The following is a 20728-nucleotide window of genomic DNA, read 5'->3' on the forward strand; positions in this document are numbered from 1 at the left end:
CGTGTTTTTTCGCCAATCCAGCAGAGTTAGGAGGACCACAAGGTCGCCCCTAACACGGGGTTCTATCAGAATACAGTCTCCTCTTTTACAAAACGACCAACGAGATAAAATATCAATCGAAACACTCCCGGAGACATCTACCATCAAACGCACCGAGTTCCATTAGTTTTCAAACATCGGCGTGTCGGTGAAGCGCGGACGTTCGGCTGATTTGAGTCATATTGCGGCGGCTGTTCACTCATTTCGGCCTGGATGCGGCTCGATACGGATGAAATATCGACCGCACGATTTTTGCAACGTCCCGGTTCTCACCACACCTCAACCATGTCCGTAGCTTCCGCGTGTGTTCCGTTCCAGACAGTTTTAGCCAGAAGAAGTCTGAGCAAAATAATAACATTCAGAACGATAACAATAGGGTTCCAGCCCCGCTTTATTATTAATAATAATAACAACAACAACAACAACATTAGTAGTACTACTACTACTACTACTACTACTACTAATAATAATAATAATAATAACTATTATTATTATTGTTGTTGTTATTATTATTATTATTATTATTATTATTATTAGAATAATCCGGATCCAGATCTGACCGTCAATTCTTGCGTCAGTACCAATGTTCTCCAATTGGCGGCGATAATTCTCCGCAACGGGATGCGAGCCGCCAACAAAACATGAAACAAACGCAGAAGAAGAAATGTATTGGACGTCATTTCCGCTGCCGACCGTCGGGCGCGCTGTCCGATCGTTGTTTTGAAGGCGACGACTTCGCGATCCTCTCCCGCCGACGCCGACAGTCGCGCCGGTGAACGCCAACGTTTCTCCCGTCGTCGAGGGAGCGAGCGAGCGAGCGGCGGCCGTTTCTCCGTGCGAAACGCGTGTGTGACTCGGCGAGGTGCCGGGGGCTGGAGGAGCGCGCCCGGAGATGAGGACTTTAACCCCCCGATGAAGTCTCCCGCCTGGCCGCGCCGCAGCCACCATGCGTCGGACCAAACTAAAGAGCGCCAAGGTTCGTTGGGGGAGAAGGTTAAGCAGTGAAAACAGAACTTAGACAACAACGCAGAACAGGTCAAGTCAATTAAAATGTGCAAAGTGCGAGTGTATGAACGGGATCAATTATTACTCTGTACACGTTCCTGTCATACATGTCTTATATATATATATATATATATATATATATATATATATATATATATATATATATATATATATGTGTGTGTGTGTGTGTGTGTGTGTGTGTGTGTGTGTGTGTGTGTTATTGTTTACTTTAATAAAAGTACTTTTTAAAATACACTTTACTGTTTACTTTAATATCTAAACTTTTTAAAATACACGTTAGTGTTTACTTTAATATCTATACTTTTTTTTTTAAAATACATGTTGCTAGTTACTTTTATATCTATACTTTTTTAAATACATTTTACTAATTATTTCAACATCTATGCTTTGTACCTTTTTTTTTTTTTTTTAAAGCTCATGGTTTATATATATATTTCTGTTTATCCTTTAAATGACCAGCCAGCCATAAATGACTCTTACGCCAGATACGTACGCTGTTTTCTGTACATTGTAATTAGGATTTGCATCAGCACTCATCTGCAGGAGAAAAGGTGCAGCCGTACTTGTTGCTGTATTCTACTGTATCGGGATCTGTTATATCTTGGCACTGGAACACGTACTTGCATACTTAACTTGGTACATCTAAAACCGTGTCTACATAAGGTTTTTGAGATAACCACGTTTTGATTAGTTACTGTACTTACATTTAATTTATCTGGTCATTCTGTATATGGTCATATATATTTTTGAGTTTGTGCATGTAGGTGTCAGTATGTTTATATATCCATATACTGTGGATAACACTGGGATGTAAATTTATCATTTCAGTTTCTACTCATACTGTTGAAGTGTGTGTGTGTGTGTGTGTGTGTCTGTGTGTGTGTGTGTGTGTGTGTTATAAATAACCAGGGGAAAAATCCAGAACTATTATGAAATTATCCACAACCGTGGGAACTTTCTGCTTTGGCATAACTCTCTTTGATGAATATTTTTTCCCCAGTTGACAGCGGTGGGACAGAAGACCATATCGTCCTTCTTTTCCCCGCCAAAACAGAAGGTATTGGATGTTTATGTGTTATTCGTCTAAATTGCTGTTTTGTTTTCACTTTGTTATTGTCGGAGTTAACTTATATTTAATTATTTTGTGTCAGAAAAAAACCTTTTGTTGTTGCTTATTCTCTCAGGAATCAACATTTTCTTTCGAATCTGAGACGTCCGCTGCCGGACTCGACAAGACTGAAGCTCAGAAGAAACCCAGTCTAAGCTCCCCCACGTTCTCCCCCACCAAGAGGAACATCCTCGGTGTTCTTGAAAACATCCTCCCTTCCTCCCCTGATCTCCTGTCCATCCCCGAGACTCCGGACAGTCAGATACGCCCCGCTGCCGCGGCTAAATCCAAAGACCAGCACCGGTCATGCCCCCAGCACAGCGGCGATGCGCCCTGTCTGGGGAATGCCGGCCCGCGTTCCCCTCTCTGCCGAAGTCCCCGCTCCAGAGGATCGGCGGCGTGGAGGAGATCTGAAAGTGGGAGAGAGAAGATGGAGGACGGGACGTTTGGTTCAGTAAAAAGGCTCTTCGGTCACGAAGAATCCCATAATACCAAGAGGTCTCGAACCGCCAACATACAAGTAACAAATTATGTCGTTGGCCCCAAAACCAAAAGCTTAGAAGTGGCAAAAACGGCTCAAGGGCCCTCAAGTAAAAATAACTTATCTAACAGCCATTTGCACTCAGTCGGAAGTGAAGACAACCAGGCCATGTTTACTGACCTCGGAAGGAATTCAACGTCGCTGAAGCCTGTGGCTGAGAGTCGGCTTGGAAGTTCGAGAAATTCATCTGGGGTCTCCGGACAACAACCGAAAGAGCGGCCTCAAGCCGATTCTGTGTTTACTGTCATAATGGAGCAGAAGACGCCACTTCAGGGGGAAGTCGGTGAAACGACACCTACTCCACACCCTCGCACCGCCAACACCGAAGCACAGCGTCATGATGCTCACACGCTGGACACCCGGGCAGTCCCACTGCAGGAACATCCCACTGAGGGAGCTGCGGACAGAGTAGCAGAAGGACAGACGGCGGACGCACCCAGGACTTCACCGGGCAGAGACGGCCTTGCGATGACATCATCAGATGCAGGTAGAGTTTGGTTGTCGGAGTGTATTTGTCTTTATCGCGTTTTGCTTGATTCGACGAGATACGATTTTGGACGTTTGAGTTGCATCGACATGGTCCAGGTGTCGGTTCCTTTCTCACGTGTGAAGTGCTGAGTCAAGTGAGCGCAATAACTGGTTCATTTCCATTTCATCAATCAGTTAAAATGAAAGCACTGCGGTATGGAACACAACGTTGATGGACCTATTAAAAAAGTTGTATCAGCAGGATTGACCTACTTCCGTTGTGATTTTTGTATTTTCAAACAAAAGTGCAACATTTCTTCTTTAGATTGGCTCCTGGAGGACAAGTGGTTCGATGGTGAGATGGATCAGATCGCTGGCGTTGTTAGGGAGGAGAAACCAAATGTAACCCGGTGAGAAAAGAATAAAATCACCAATGGGGGGAACATGGAGGAAAGAAGAAGAAAATATTACATGCTGTGAGATCTCATGATGTGACACGTAGTTATAACCTTTTACTCTTTTTAGCTAAATTTGGTGTGTTGCACAGTATATAGCAGACAAACAATGTGCTGTAGGTTGTGTGTTAGATTTGAACCTGGGACTGAGTTGGAGTAATACAACAAAACACCCATGAAATCCTTTTTTTTTTAATGGAGTCACTGACTCTCTCCCTCATTCCACATGTACATATGAATAATTCCCTCTCTCCCGCAGAATTCCCGACCATGTGATACTGTCGGGAGGCCTTAACAACCGTTACTGGGTGTTGGACGTGGAGGAGAGACCCAGTGACAAAATACTGACGATCACATGTTCGAGAACACTACAGCCCAGGGAGACATGTCGGCTGAAAGACGGATGGTCAGTCTGCTGAATACCGCTCTCATTCCTTTTTATTTTTATTTGTATTGTCATCTCTTGCCCCATCGTGTGTGAGCGGCTTGATTCTCCTCATCTGTGGGTGTGTTTTGTGTCTAATCACGGGGGGAGTGTGTGTTCAAATGTGATTAGACGGGAGGAAGTTCTATCTTCACTCTGTCAATGTTAATGTTTTTTATTTATTTTTATTTATTTTGTTAAAAGCAAGGTGGTTATTGTGGATGGAACCTCAAATTGTAAATTTAGATCAAGTAATTAATCAAATTATATCTTCTCTAAACTAAAATAAAATTCAAATTCAAATCATCCAAAATGTATTTTTTATTTGTGAATCCTTGGTCTACTCACTCCGATGTCCAAGAGTACCTCTAATCGTGTTGAAATCACCAAGGACACAGCTTCCCCCTCTGGTCTCCGTCACGCATCTCCGTCTTTGTCTCCAGGGAGATGAGCCCTGTCTCCCCCGGCGACGTGGTCCACCTGGAGGGCCGCCCTGACTCTGGCTCTTGGCTTGTGGACAGAGACCGGGGCTTCCTGGTTTTGCTTCCCGACACGTTGATCTCAGGAACCAGCACCTCCGGCTCCATACGCTGCATGAGGCGGGCGGTGCTGGGGGAAATATTCAAGGTGAAAAGTCTTGACCAGGGTGGAATGCACCTTTTTTAATTTGTCCTGGCGTTTTTATCGAATGGTGAAGTGCTCACAGTTTTGTTACTCCCTCCCTGCTTAATTGTTAACCTCTCTGCTCTGAAATCGACACTCAATTAGACATTTCCGTACCATCCTCGACCATTTATTCTCCTCCTCCTCCTTTGTTCTCTCCTCCATTTCTCCGTCCCTGCTTTGGGGCTTCAGAGTTTCGATGGCCATTCAAAGCAGATGCTGAACGGTACCATGGTTCATGAAGTTTTCCAGAAAGCCGCCATGACTAAAGACTTCTCAATGGAGAAACTTACTGAGCTTGCTCGCGTGGTGCTCCACAGCCCTCAGCACCTCAGTGATATGTAAGTAGCTGATGAAGGGTACAGTTGTGGTCAAAACTTTACATGCACTTGTAAAGAACATGTATGTCATGGCAGTCTTGAGTTTCCAATCATTTCTACAACTCTAATATTTCTGTGATGAAATGATTGGTGCACATACTTCGTTGTCACAAAAAAAAAAAAAAAAAATGCTAATTTTCTGAAAATGTGACCAAATCTGCGGGATCAAAAATATATATACAGCAATGCTAATATTTGGTTACATGTTCCTTGGCCATTTTCACCTCAATTAGGTGCTTTTGGTAGCCATCCACAAGCTTCTGGTTGAATCTTTGGTGACTCCTCTTGACAGAATTGGTGCAGTTCAACTAAATTCGTTGGCATTCAGACACAGACTTGTTTCTTCAGCACGGTTGACATGTTGCAGAATGGGGTTTAAGCCAGGACTTTGGGAAGGCCAACAAAACCTTCATTCTCGCCTGATTTTGCCATTCCTTCACCACCTTTGGTGTGTGTTTTGCCCTGTTGGAACACCCAACTGCATCCAAGACCCAACCTTCGTGCTGATGATTTTATGTTTTCCAGAAAATTTTGAGGTAGTCCTCCTCCTTCATTATTCCATTTACTTTCTGTTAAGCACCATTTCCACTGGCAGCAAAACAGGCCCAGAGCATAATGCTGCCACCACCATGCTGGACGGTAGGTATGTTGTTCTTGGGGTTAAAGGCCTCACCTTGTCTCCTCTAAACATTTCTGGTCATTGTGGCCAAATAGCTACATTTTTGTTTCATCTGACCACAGAGCTTTCCTCCAGAAGGCCTTTACTTTGTACATGTAATCAGCAGCAAACTTCCGGCGAGCCTTAAGGTGCCGCTTCTGGAGCAAGGGCTTCCTTCTTGCACGGCAGCCTCTCAGCTCGTGGCGATGTAAAACACGCTTGACTGTGGACACTGACACCTGTGTCCCATCAGCTTTTATTTAATCGCAGACCTGCTTTTTGGTGGTTCTTGGTTCACTCTTGACCATCCTGACCAAGTTTCTCTCGGCACCAGGTGATGGCTTGCATTTTCTTCCTGGTCCTGGCAGTGACACAGCTATGACATGCACTTTATACTTGCAAACAATTGTTTGCGCAGTTGATCTTGGGACCTGAAGCTGCTTTGAAATGGCTCCAAGTGGTCTCCAATCCGCTTTCTCAGATCTGCGCTGAGCTCCTTAGAATTTGCCATTTTAGTGTTTGTGGCAGAGTCTGAGTGTATCAGACGAGCCCTATTTAAATGGGCTCAGAAGTTGCCAGCTGTAGTCGAACACAATCACTCATAAGAAGTTAAGAGGCCATGCCGCAAAGCAAATTTGATTGACACAACTTTCTACATCCCCAAAATTGATAGTTGAAGTTGCTGTTTGTATGTGTTTGACTCAGCGGATGTGGTTACATTTTCAGAAGACCCATAATAAATTCATAAAAGAACCAAAATTCATGAATGTTTTTGGTGACAAAGAAGTAAGTGCTGCAGTCATTCTTAATAAGGGTTGTATGTAATGTTTTGACCAGAACCATATGTGTGACAGTTGCTGGTGCCTATTTTCAAGGTCATAGACCGTTCTGGGTTGCCAGTGACAGAAACCTGCCATTCCCAGTTCCAGTTGCTTAATGTCTGATTAGAGTTTGATGTGGACGTTGAAGAAAAAAATTTACTGAAGACGTTGGACTGACTATCATGTACTCTTTTGTTCTTTGAAATGTCTTAAAGTTGTGTGTCGGGTAATATCACTTTAATGGTGTTCAAAGTTGAAGGCCTGTTTTTGTTCTGTGTGTATCTTAACTCCATAGGTACAGTTTGGGTGTTACTCAGGAAGAGATGAAACAGGAGCTGCATGATTATCTTCCTTCCCTTGGGGACTGGGCAAACGATTACCTCAATCCCTCAAAGCCAAGGACCATCAACCTAAAACCGTATGTGAATACAAGCACACACACACACACACACACACACACACACACACACACACACACACACACACACACACACACACACACACACACACCCTTTCATTCCTTGGACCATACTCACAATAAGTTTCCCCCCCTAGCTCGAACAGCAGAGCTTCTTTCAGGCAGCAGGAATCCGCTGCCGCTGTGGTCACCGTCACCGAGCTGACGGACATAGAGGAGAACATTTGGTCGCCGCGCTTTGGCTTGAAGGGGAAGATAGATGTGACGGCGCGCGTCCAGATCCAACGGCCGCGCAGAGACGGCCCAAGGATCGTCCAGGAATGTGTTGTTCCGCTAGAGCTGAAAACCGGGAAGGAAACCAACTCCATAGAGCACCGCAGTCAGGTGAGGGGGGCACACATTCACATGTTTGACTTGAGATACACCCATCCGATTGGTCATGATTGGTGCTTATATAATCCTCACGGGGAAATGTTCTTTATGCTGCATGCCATACCAGGTTACCCCCTTCAGACCTCCCTCTCTCTCTCTCTAGGTCATCCTTTATACTCTGATGAGTATGGAAAGACGCGGTAATGCTGAAGCTGGTCTGTTGCTTTACTTGAAGACTGGCAACCTGTTTCCTGTAGTGTCTGCTCACATGGACTGCAGAGGTATCTACACAAGCATATGCACACACACACACTATTACTTTTTTTATCTACTTAAATTGTTGAGGTGGCGCTGGGAGCAAGCATTTCATTGCTCATGTGACACTTGCTGTATTGTTTTGCACATGATGATAAACTACTTTATATAGAATTTTAACATTTAATCACAACAGCCATATCAACTGACATTCTGCACACACCACGAGTATTAGATGCAGAAACCTTGAATTCAACCCAATTCCTATACAATTCTTTTTTCGAAATACCAGAAATACTGAGTAATAGGGTTCTCCCCTCTGTGTCCGCCCCAGAGCTTCTGATGCTACGCAACACCCTCGCCCATCACCTTGGAAACACCATAGAGAAGAGAGCGGGAAAAAGCCACCTGTCTAACCTGCCCGACATGGTGACAGACAGACAAACCTGCCGGTACTGTCCCCAGCGGAGAAACTGTGCTCTGTACGAGAGGTAAGAGCCAGAGCGTAATGCACAGATTGACCAACCCGGACAAACAACACGGTAAAAGGTTTAGTGAAAGAGTAAAGCTTTATTTATGTAGCACTTTTTAAAAACACACATTTATAAAGTGTTTCACAAGACAGACATGTGGCAAAATGGAGAATACATTAAAACAAACAGAACATTTAGAAAATTGTTTCCCTACCTTTAACCATTCTCCTCCTCTTCATCATTGTCCATCTCTCCAAACCCCCACCCTTAGGGTGATGCAGGGCTCCAACTCAGGCATCGCCCAGGACGCTGTGGGCGACTTCCTGCTGCAGGAGACCGGTCACTTGGCGGTGTCGCACCTAGAATATTTTTCCCACTGGCTGCTGCTCTGCTGCCTGGAATCTATTACCATGGAGACCAAGAATAGCCGTAGGCATGTGTGGCTGCAGAGCGCAGAGGAGAGGTAACCTCTGGAGACACACACACACACACACATCTCACAACCATGAAAATATACAGTTAAACATTTACATGGCAACCTATTGGCATACGTGAAACATTTCAAAAATTGTAAATCAAATGACTATTTACTTATTTTCTGAATTACGACAGATCTGATAATAATAGTGCTTCACTCCGTTTTGCGTATTAATTATCAAAATACAAGCAGAAGGGAAAAAACAATGAAAGAAACATTAAAAGAGATTGTTCAGTGAAAAGGTTGCTTTATGGAGAGATACGGTTGTAATCTATTTCCCCTGTGTAATCCTCTTGTTATAGTCTGTACCTAATGAACAAGCTGTGGTGGTTGACTTTGGTTACAGCCTTGGTGTTATTCAATTTAGCACAGAATGGAGCAAACAATAAGAGGGAAAAGTCCATCCATCAGCAAATTAAGTTTCTCAGGTTTATCTTGGCAGAGAGAAGAGCGGAGGATGTGTTGGGAACCTTCAGATCTCTGGCCCGGTGATTGTCCACACGGAGGGGGTTTTCCTGCACAGATTCCGGCGAAGCGGCGCGTCCTCACGACAGGAGATCGCCGGCGGTTTGGCAGAAGGAGACCGGATCGTCGTCAGCGACCAAGAGGGGCGTCTGGTCGCCGTGGCAACGGGATACATGTGTGATGTCGCCAGATTGTCAGTGAGCTGCACTCTGGACCGGTGAGAAGCTTACGTATACACATCCCTGGTCTAAAGGAGCCTGTGACTGTGACTCTACATGGGCCCACGTAATGATTGAGGGTGAGGGTCATACTGTGAAAATAAATGGTTTGTTGTTTTGACTCACTTATTTCCAATTACATTTCATTATTGCAATTCCAAAATATAAAGATGTTATTAGTTATATATTGAGAACAACAATGCCTTTAGAACTTTTTTTCCTCTTGGTGCTGATACAAACAAATAGTTCTGGGATAAATCTAGCAACCCCTCTATTTAATCTGAAATTTGTGACCCCAGACAAAACTTAAAGATGATGATTAAAATGCCCATGCACGCATTTCACATATCAGACAGTTGAAGGTGGATGGGTTGTGTTAAGTGTCGAGCTAATTATTTTATTTTTTATTTTTGTGTGTTTGTTTCAGGGACCTGTCCAGGTTCCGTGACGTGGTGCTCAGGTTGGACCAGGACGAAGGCGTTGTTGGCCTTGCGACCCACCTCACTAACCTCTCCAGGCTGATGGACAACAGTCCAGAAAGGTGTGGGCGGCTGCACGCAGAACAGCATTTAACATTCTGCATTTGACACTAATGGGAATCTGTTTATTTGTCTGTTTTAGTGATCGTCTGAGGGAGCTGGTTGTTGAGCAGCGGCTACCAGAGTTTATCTCCAACCTCAGCTCTGTTCTGCCCAGAGAGGCAAAGGACTCTGTGGCCAACATCCTCAAAGGTAGACGCTTGGACCGAGGATTTCTGCTCCACTGTGTTTTTACTTCACGCACTGTATCTAGAGGTCAGATGGCAGCGGCGAAATGCATTGATGCAACAAGAACAAAATACATTCCTGAGACAGTGAATGAAAGGCTATTTGTGATGCAAGATTTGATACGTGCCGTGTCACGCATGGCAACTTAATGTGCTATGGTCATTTTTCAATGAAGTGTGTCTGTGTCTGTGTCTGTGTGTGATTAGGTCTGAACAAGCCCCAGAAGCAGGCCATGAAGAAAGTGCTGTTGTCAAAAGACTACACACTGATAGTCGGAATGCCTGGCACAGGAAAAACCACGACCATCTGTACCCTGGTAAGAAACAGAATCAACAAACACCGAGCTATGGCAGGAGTTTGGTTGAAATCAATTCTCGGTTCATCTGTTCAAAACGACTTTCATCGGCCTTTCAAAAACCCGTACCAGTTCCTAGCCATCAGCTATTCCCACCCTGGCCAGACCTGCTCTCTTTCTATGTTGGTCACTATTTTATATTTAACACCCACTCACTTTGTTCCTCTCAGGTTCGTATTTTACACGCCTGCGGCTTCAGTGTCCTGTTGACCAGTTACACCCACTCGGCTGTCGACAACATCCTGTTGAAGCTCAAGCGCTTTCGGGTGGGCTTCCTCCGCCTGGGGCGGGGGCAGAAGGTGAGGTCATTCCGTCAGTTGGCCATCTAGAGTGGAATTCTACAAAGACAGATACAGCATGCAAATCAAGATATTTCCATAGCAACATAAAACTAAGGACAGATAAAGTAATTTGTTTTTTTTATTACACCAAGGCCATATGAAAACAGTGTTGGTAGTCTTAATAGTAATCCATAGCACACAATATGGGATGGGACACAAGTTGGCAAGACACTTGCATACAAATGAAGGTCATTCATTCAGACATTAATGTGGTATCAAAATGTATTTTTTGTCATATTATCCAACACAATTACATGCTGCAATTAGCTTTTTTTCACAGCTCCACTACAATGTGTAAACCAGTTTACTGCAACCCAAATTGGACTCTTTATAACCAAATCGAGACGGAATTCCCAAAGAGGCTCACAAAATCTCAAAAACAATTGAATTTTCTACCTCTTTCACAATGCCAATTCCTTCCTTCCCTTCTCAACTTCCTTCTTCTCTTGTCTGTTGGGCTCTCTCTCTCTCTCTCTCTCTCTCTAGGTCCATCCAGACATTCTACCCTACACAGAGACTGAGAAGAGGAAGGGGGTTCACACTCTATCCGAGCTGGAGCAGCTTTATAACAAGGAGGTTAGGAGCATCCTCAGGTTTTTTATTTATTTTAATTTTTTTATTATTTCAATTACTAACTTATATGTAGATTGGATGGTGAACCCATCTGAAGTATAGGTTTTTAGTATTATGTGGGAGAACATATTGTACAAGTCTGCGAGACATGGAAGTCAAAGTAGTAGTAAAGGAACAACTTGTGGTTTGTGAAAAAAATATACCAAAAAAAAATCCTCTTATCTGGCCAAAAAGGAATCCTTAAATTCTTAAAATGAGTCACGGTGAATGTTGCAGCAGATTTGATTAAAAGGCGTGTTCTTAGTGCTGCACTATAAACAATAGAAAAATGAAAATATCATTGGGAAGGAAACTCATATTCATCATCTCTCTCCTAACCAGACTCAACTTATTTCTCTGATGTGGAGTGTCCCTTAAGCGTGTCGTGGCATCTCATTTTTATTGTTTTACAATGAATCCTCTCACCCTCCTTTCTCTCATTGTCCCTTGTTCTAGCTGGTTGTGGCCACCACCTCTATGGGCATTAAACACCCCATCTTCACACGTCGCCAGTTTGACTTCTGCATCATAGATGAGGCATCCCAGATTAGTCAGCCCGTCTGCCTTGGACCTCTGTTCTACGCCAAGAGATTTGTGTTGGTGGGAGATCACCAACAACTGCCTCCAATCGTCCAAAACCGTGAAGCGAGGTAAAATGCAAATATTTTTTATTATATTAAATATTACTATGACTTTTTATTTTATTTTTAGGGGGGAGGTTTAAACCATTCACTGTATTTACCAGCACAGCTGTATTTGTAGATAAAAAAAAAATAAATAAAATAAAAAAAGTTGTTATTGTCATCAACACATACGATTGTATGTATGTAATGTGCATTTGATTAACAATATGCACTTCATGTCATTTGTGTGACTCTCCAGGTCTCTGGGGATGGATGAAAGCCTCTTTAAGCGCCTGGAACTCCACAGCGAAGCCGTGGTTCACCTTAATGTACAGTACAGAATGAACAGGTGATCACTTGCAGAATAATGCCTAAGTGTTATTTACATTAAAAAAATGTACTGATTATCATATTTACAGTTTAGGGAATAAAAAGTATTTTTCATCTGGGATAATAAATACCCTGTGGACCTTGTTACTGGAGAATGACTATAAGTTAATTAAACTTTAAAGGACTATTAATATTTATTAGTCAGCACACACATGCATTACCATTTTCCTGATATTGAATCATGATGTTATTTTTATTTGAACCTTTGTCACCTAATGTTCTGTTATTAATGGCGAGGATGGAAAAAAATGCTTCCAGTGCTGGTGAAGTCTCAAGGGGGGGGTCTCACAAAAGAAAGTTAGAGAACCACTGAATTAGACGGAGTATTTTAAAAGTGTGTGTGTGTGTGTGTGTGTGTGTGTGTGTGTGTGTGTGTGTGTGTGTGTGTGTGTGTGTGTGTGTGTGTGTGTGTGTGTGTGTGTGTGTGTGTGTGTGTGTGTGTGTGTGTGTGTGTGTGTGTGTTTTTACAGGCAAATAATGTCTCTGAGTAACTCTCTGATGTATGACGGGCGGCTGGAGTCCGGATCTGAGCGGACGGCCTCTGCCCTGCTCTCCTTGCCTTTCCTAAATTCGGTCCAGTCAGAACTCAACTCCCAGGCTGACGCAAACCCCCAGCACGATTTGGGTTGGATGCACGCTGCACTTCAGCCCAGCAACCCAGTTTGCTTCCTTGATACCTCACTGGTTGGTGCATTTTAAGTCTTAATTAATTTTCACAACACGTGTTTCAATGGTGTTCATACATTGCTTCTGGAGGCAAAACCTGATTGTGCTAGGAGTTTAATTGTTTCCAAATTCCTTAGAAATTGGTGAAAAGAGATAGAGGTTCACCGCTTTTGTGATATGACATTTTAACCCTGACAGTAAAACTACTACTTTAACTTAAACTGTGAAATGTTTTGCTCTTTCCCTGCAGGTGCCGGCATTAGAAACTGTGGAACAAGGCGGCGTCAGCAACAACACTGAAGCTGCTCTGACGCACATTCTGCTGTCTCTGCTAATAAAGGTATTTGTCTTGACTGTGTTCAATCAGCAAAAATGACATTTAGAACTCTTCACAATATTAACTGTATATCTAATGCATATTCTAGCTCAGTCTTTGATATACTAATGGTACTTGAGCTCCCCCTAGTGGTATGCATGAGGTATCTGGTTTTATGCACCAGAGAAAAACATTACAATTATTAAAATATAATTAAAATTGTGATACATTTGAATTAAAATAGTTGTAGTTATAAAATAAATCAGGTATCAGATCGGTGCTCGGTATCGGCCGATGCCCAGGTCTCTGTATTGGGCCTGGAAAAAGTCTGATTGGTGCATCCCTAGGCACTCCCCTTGCATTGTGGCTCAAAACACGGACCATAAGGAATTGAAATAAGGATCAAGAGGATGATGATATTTTGAGTTGTTTTTCATATTGTTTATTTTGAGGGAGGGCGTTGGTGGTATGTGGAGACTTTTATATTCCCGTCATAATTATATAGTGCTACGTGGTGTAAAAAGTTTGTGAACTGTCCTAGGTAACAGGCCTAATAGTCTTAATACAGAGGAGACCATGTCTGCTGTTAATTAGATGGCTAAAAAGTGAAAACACAAATAACATTTCCCTTATCATTAAATGTGTTCATCCAACAGCCACTGTTCGTTTCCATTCCTTTCAGGCGGGTTGTAATCCCAGCGATATAGGCGTGATTGCCCCCTACAGGCAGCAGCTGAAGAGCATCTCTGCGCTGCTGCAGTCCTGTGCCTTCAGCGGCGTGGAGGTGAACACGGTCGACCGATACCAAGGACGGGACAAGAGCGTCATCGTCCTGTCGTTTGTCAGAAGCACTTTGGAAGAGGGACACGTGAGTGGGTCTCTCTCTCTCTCACCCACCATCTTGATTTAGTTATCGTCATATTGTCTCTCCGCTACTTTTCTTTTTCTTTCACACTCTTTGTTAAACGGCAGAAACATATTTAATCAGCGTAAAGGTTTCAAACGTGAGCGACTCTCTCTCCCCCACCTCCCTTGCCCCGCAGCTGGGTGAGCTGTTGAAGGACTGGCGTCGTCTGAACGTGGCGGTGACCAGGGCCAAACACAAGCTGCTGATGGTCGGCTCGGCCTCCACACTACGCTGCTACGCCCCGCTGGAGAAGCTGCTGAGTCACCTCCAACAGGAAGACATGATATCCTTTCCAAACGATCCCACCACACGCACTACATTTTAGGAGCTGTACTTCTAGTCAGATGTTGTCTTTAAACCTCAGATCTAACATAAGCAGGAATGAGGCGAGTAATAGGGCTACAGTCACTATTAAACCCTGACAACTATTATCACTGTGCATTAAATGCAATTTTTGGATACAGGTTATTGTCACTATTGGAAAACTTCTCAGACCACACCATATGAAAATTCCAGATAACATTTCTATAAATAAGTGCAATAGGAGCAGCCGTACGATTCTTTGGTAGTAAAATATAGGTACTGTATATGTTGAAACTGAAGCCTGTTTTCCTAAGCCCTGCCCTCACATTGTTCAGCTCCCTGCAGCCGCCCACACCGCCGTTCCCAGCATGCACCTGTGATGGCAGCACCGCTGCACATGTACTCGTGTTCACTCACCCCACAGCCGAAACACAGCAGCCAATGGCTGTATTATACAGCAGCATTTCGCGAAGACTGGTTTTGGTGCAGGAAAAAAAACAAAATCGAACCAAGCAATGTGAGAATAATGAAAGAAATGTTCTTAGAATTATAGCTGCAGGAATTTTAGTTACACTAAAACCACAACCTCACCTGGAATTGTAACGATGGCACTTGAAGATGGAGTAGAAACTTTAACATAACTTCACATTTTGATACATCTTGCATTTCCTTCCTTTGTGCATTTGGTTTGAAGTGAAATTCGAACTGATACCATAAACAAGACCAGACACTAAGACATTCCTCTGTGTTTACTTGATTTTTTTTTTTTATATATTTGTCGAAGCACATTTGACTAACGTAACCGACAATTGGGTTTGAGCTGTTTATAAATCCTTGTCTCAAAATGAAAAGTACCAAAAAAATGTAACCATGGCAAACTATTGATAATTTCTTTCATTTCACAAATTGATGTTTCTTTGCAGTTATTGTTGTTATCAAATTCAGATCAGAAAACCTCCATTGGATGTCGCATTGATTGATATAATTTGGCTTTAATCCATTAGAACTGATTGAAGTGATAAAGAGGCAGGTCCAGTCTCTTAGTACTGAAGTGTTGGATTTAAACTGGTTTTGTGTTGTATTCCATTTAACACTGATTAATGATTACAGCAATGGGTTGGCTAATAACTTTTACCTCCGCTACTGTAGATATCCAACAGCTTGGTTCTGTTTGTTTTGTGATTTTTTTTATAACTTTATAAATATGATTATCTATGTGAATAAATAGTTTTAACACAGAAAATTCCAACACTCCATATTTATTTCTGCATGACGTTATGACATTGCATTGAATGGCGCTGGACAGCTGTTTGTCCTTTTCCTTTTATTTGGTAAATCTTCGCTAAGCGACTGTGTGATCATCCACTTTATTATTGTGACATTGTTTCAGAACCATCGCTGGTTCCCTGTCAACTTTCAGCGCAATGGTTTCATGTGCATTTAAAGTGTAATCTTCCCCTGTAGCACGGTGACCGTGTGCCCAGCTATGTTCACTCTTCCGTCATCCCTCACTTCCAGCTCCAGCTCTCCACCTCTGCTCGAACACTGGTAAGCTGCACATACACAGGCAGACAGAATCGCTTACATGTCAATATAATCTGTACATACCTGGTAATGTTTTTTTTTTTTTTGTGTGTATAGTAGTTCGTATTGGCCATTTGAGCATGGCTACAACTTCATTATTATGTTATATTAGCTATTTATAAGGATTTTAACTAACTTATGTCTGTAATTATTATGTAGGTAACCATAACTTATAATACATACACACCTGTGATAAATACAATTATATGAGATTAAAATGGATATGATTCTGTAGTGTGGATTTTTGTGGATCTAAGCATGCGTTGATACTAACAAATAATGGCTTGCAAACAAACTGAAAAATAATATAAACTAGGAATCTTATGAATAACACCAAATATGAATGTACTGGGTTGTTACTATAGTACTGCCATTAATTTACCATTACCTAACATTTTCTTTTTCCTCAGTTTATCATGCCAGTAACAAGCCAATACTGTATGTGCAGAACCTACAAAGAGGAAAAAGAAGAAACAAGAATTTAGACATTTTACCAACATAAAAAAGCTTTGCTGTAAAACAGGCATTCTGATTCCCAACAGTGTCTTGCCCTTGAATCTGGTTGAATTTTGAAACAAGTGCTCAGACACTTAAATTTCAGGTTGTTCCAATGTAAATATACTATGTTGTTTTAGACGCACAGGCCTCATCTCCGAAGGGCCAGTTAGAAGTGCCATGTATGTGAGTGTGCTACGGATTAAGATAATGACAATAGGTTTGGTTTGAGGAACAAAATGTTTGTTTGCAAACATGTTTGCAGGAGCATAGCCCTCCCCTGGGAGCAGAATAAATATTTTTCCATCTAGAGTCTTCAAATAGGGCTTTGAAGCATGGAGGGGATGTTATCTGGTCCCAGAGATCACCATTTTTTATTTTCTATTTACACTGTTTTCTGTCTCCTAGGGGCAATGTAGAGCGCACTTTGTGCCGTTTTCTCTACCATAGGGGCACCTTGAGGGCACCTTTGCTGCATTTTTTCCAACCAAAGGAGGCAGTTGCCCCCCCCCCCTCATATACACCAATGCAAACATGTGCAGCTCAACATACAACAGTACATAAATGCATACATACAAAGGCATACAACAGTGGGCCTTTGTACTTCCTCTTACCAGTGACTGGATCCTCTGGGATGCCATTCCATGGAGCAAAATATCTGGAGTAAAAATCATAACCCAGCTTGCTGTCTGGCGCTCCTGCAGGACGGAAGATGCACAGAGGGTAAGCCGCTTGAACGTTTTTTTTAGTTTTTTTTTTTTATCCAAGCTTGGGTGTTAAATGATCTGTCATACCAATCATGGTGATGATGAGTCCCTCTACCTTGCCGCTCTTCTCGCTGGACAGAAGAGCGTTAGGATCCACCTTGAAACTAGTTAGAACAGACCTGGTACAAATACAGGGTATGAAAAAACTTTGTCCTGATTGTTGGAAACAAAAACAGTTTATTTTTAAAAGCAACATTTCGGCCCACACAGGCATTTCTCAGAAGGTGGAGGGTCTATAAATAGGCTATGATGGTTGGCAGTGATACACTATATTAGGCCTACATAATCAGTCACTTGTACCATAAATCCATAACATCATTAATCCAAAGGCTTCATACCCTAAATCAACTGGAGAATTATGGGAAGGTTTAATGAATCAAAGATGTAATCAAGCTTAATAGATGCTCTCACCTCTCACAGCTGTCAGCCAGTCGAATCATGAGCTTTTTGGTGCTGGGGCTGAGATACACATCTTGTACTGGGTGGTTCCCTACTGCTGCCTGGACGGAAATACAAATATAAGTGTGGATCCACAGGAGAATGTACAGGCACACAGAGCAACATATACTGACAATCGCAGGGATCAGAAATGCCTGTGCAAAAAGGTAGTTTGCACAGAACCTGTGATTCATTTGAAGCAAATTTGGGGTGAAGTAAATTGTTACGTCCAACAACTGAAAAAGTGTCGTCTTACTGACCTTGATGATGTCCTTAAATTCATTGGGATCCTACAAATGAATACGATGTTTGACAGGGGTAAGTATTTTGGTGATTTGCATTGAGATAAGGCATGTGGGGAGAGAGATTATGGATGCAAACTGTTGGATTAACTGCTTGTTGCTAACCTGCCTGATAGGTGGGCTGAGAGGGAAGTTCATGACGATGCGCTCTCCAGACTGCACCACAGACAAATCTCCACTCTTTGTCTCAAACACCAAGGTGGGATTCACATTTTCTGAGGAAAAACAGGGTGGACTGAAAGGCGGAACAAGGTCTGCTGAAATTATTTAGCCATGAACGTGAGGGTGATTCGGTTGCACTCATGATGATGATGCGCATGGTCAAATTCAAACACTCCTGAGAGATTCTCAAAAGACAAAGAAAGATCTTTGGTTGTCATTAAGTTGTACACCTCCTATCTGAACACTGTTTGAATAAAACATTCCTTTAAACGTATTGGCCTGCATGGTGCGTTGGTCTCTTTTTGTCTTACTCTTGTGTTGGAACAGCACGGCTGCAGAGGCCAGGGTGGCGTGGCCGCACAGGTTCACCTCATTGGTCGGTGTGAACCACCGTAGGCGGAACCTGGAGCCTGTCGATCAGTAACACAGTCAGAAGCACCTCTGGCAAACTATTTACAAACTCTTCCAATGAAACAATATCTTCTTTCTTTGAATTGATAGTCAGTGACTCTCTTGCACAAATTTACAGTTTATTGCTGCTAAACGTTTACAATGCAGGCCACACCTTAAACGTTTAGACTAGGATTCATTTTCCATCAAGAGTTTATCCAAAAACCCATGCTTAGGACCGCTTCACCATTTTCATAATTACTCACTTAGTAATTCCTAATTATTCATACCGTGTATATACCTACAAATAGTAGTTTGTGTTGCTTCTCCTTACTATAGACAGGCTGAGCTGAAATGAATTCCTTCTATAAATACATTTTAATGATATAAATGGTTTATTCCGGCAAGAATATTTCCATGGAAGAGGATATTTGAAACTGGAATAAATAGACATTTTCTATTATTATGTATCTATTTAGATTTTTGTTTTTACATACTGTACACACTGCACTTTTACTGTAGAGAGTAACAAGTAACAATGTAAGGGGCTTATCCAGGGTTTTCTCCACAATGCACATCGTAACATTGTTCCTTGTCAGACTGCTGGAACAGTGTTTTTCATGTTCACATGCACACACAGGTGAAACACATTCTGATGCAATGGACACCGGGCTAATTTGGGCTGTAGTCACTTATTCTTCTTGCCTGTCAATATGTGATACGTAATCAATGATCCGCAATTTGGACGGCGGCGTCGTGTGTATATCGGCGGCATTTGCACTGAACAGGAATATCTGACCCGTAGTGAAGTTGTCCGAGGGGTTGGTTCTGATGATGAAAGCCGTCTCTGACAGGTTCATCTCGGCTGCTATCCTCTGGTACAGATCATCGTTCAATTCCTGTTCAAATCAAATAGGACCAAGCTCAAATAAGTTGTGCACACCGACAACAAAGATAGATCATATTGTAATTATGCAATTAGTAAGTCTGGCCCAAAATAGATTTTATAGCTTGATGGAATTATTGACAGAACTAATTGATTGAATGTAAGATTGTTGTGAAAAATACTCCATACAAATTACGTTCAAATGGAAAACATCATCATGATCTACTCCTTCGGTTAAATAAAAAATAAAAAATCCTTTCTTTATACTTCTTTAACTTGGAAGCGGCTACAACAGATATCTAAAGGTGAGAGCCCCATAGCTCTGAGGTTTTCAAGAGTGTTTAATGGGAATTTGACTCCATGTCTCAATGAGATCTCTAGAGTTTTGAATTGAAGCATATGCCATGGGGTCAAGTTTGGGCCGTATGTATTGAATTCAAAATAAAATTAATGGTAAACATAAAATTTGAAAATGTAAAAAGAATATTTTCAATGAAAAGTCAAATTATCTAGGTTTGTCCAGGAAAATTTGTGTCATAAGTCGTAACTAATAAGAGTTGCATTGATTTTGTTATTTAGCTTTGTCTTTTTTTTTTTTGTTTTGACCCCATAATAAGCGATCAAACATGGTAACAAGCCTTAATGAATTTTTAGAGAACAAGGCCTTTACCTCAAAGCAAAGGCAGCAAATCTGAATTGATCTAGTGGTCAACAGACTGCGCTGCTTTCAAAGTCCGAAAGAAAAAAAAAAAAAGAGACCTTGGAATTAAAGTGATTTATTTTTCACATTTAGTATTGATTTTCTTGAATTGATTAATATGTATGTTTGGGGTAGAACACGCAGCTACTTGTGATCATTCCAGTGATTCATACAATAGAAGCCAAATTAAATAGGTAATCCAACAGTGAAACAGAAAGACGGCATGCTTGTCACGTCGCGCAATACTTACACGCACAAGCGGACATACGGCCGCGGGATTCCCTTTAAACGGCAGATTCGTGAAGGCATCAACTGTGATCACGTCAACCTCCATGATTAACTGGCGACCGTGTAACGTGCGATTTGACCTGTTTTCGGCCGGACCCCAAATCAACTTTTGCCCCGAGTGACGCTCCGGTGGAAGGAGATCGCGTCCCATCTCGCGACATTACACCTGTGAGG

The 20728-nt window shown here is 42.3% G+C and overlaps 2 protein-coding genes across 2 annotated transcripts; one reads left to right on the top strand and one right to left on the bottom strand.

The window, feature by feature from the left end:
• The first annotated feature begins 912 nt into the window (after positions 1-912).
• dna2 (DNA replication helicase/nuclease 2) lies at positions 913-15834 on the top strand. The gene is made up of 25 exons (XM_079997837.1): positions 913-1015; positions 2066-2122; positions 2250-3201; positions 3508-3592; positions 3897-4043; positions 4505-4688; positions 4917-5065; positions 6879-7001; positions 7139-7385; positions 7537-7654; positions 7963-8119; positions 8373-8564; positions 9022-9261; positions 9690-9803; positions 9884-9993; positions 10236-10345; positions 10555-10683; positions 11212-11301; positions 11794-11987; positions 12220-12309; positions 12821-13034; positions 13267-13356; positions 14015-14200; positions 14376-14531; positions 14878-15834. The coding sequence occupies exons 1-25, from the start codon at positions 986-988 to the stop codon at positions 14920-14922; spliced, it is 4209 nt and encodes a 1402-aa protein (XP_079853963.1). The 5' UTR covers positions 913-985; the 3' UTR covers positions 14923-15834.
• A 6-nt stretch (positions 15835-15840) lies between these two features.
• Positions 15841-20648, bottom strand: LOC307228231 (phenazine biosynthesis-like domain-containing protein 1). Its single transcript, XM_079997838.1, has 10 exons — positions 20517-20648; positions 19480-19579; positions 18602-18700; positions 18234-18343; positions 18087-18116; positions 17800-17888; positions 17416-17507; positions 17236-17319; positions 16515-16577; positions 15841-16095 (listed from the first exon to the last, which is right to left on the bottom strand). Exons 1-10 carry the CDS (start codon positions 20598-20600, stop codon positions 15983-15985), a joined length of 864 nt encoding a protein of 287 aa, XP_079853964.1. The 5' UTR covers positions 20601-20648; the 3' UTR covers positions 15841-15982.
• Between the last annotated feature and the right edge of the window lie 80 nt (positions 20649-20728).

The sequence above is a fragment of the Zeus faber genome, assembly GCF_960531495.2.
Source record: "Zeus faber genome assembly, chromosome: 3".
In the NCBI taxonomy this organism is placed as follows: Eukaryota; Metazoa; Chordata; class Actinopteri; order Zeiformes; family Zeidae; genus Zeus; species Zeus faber.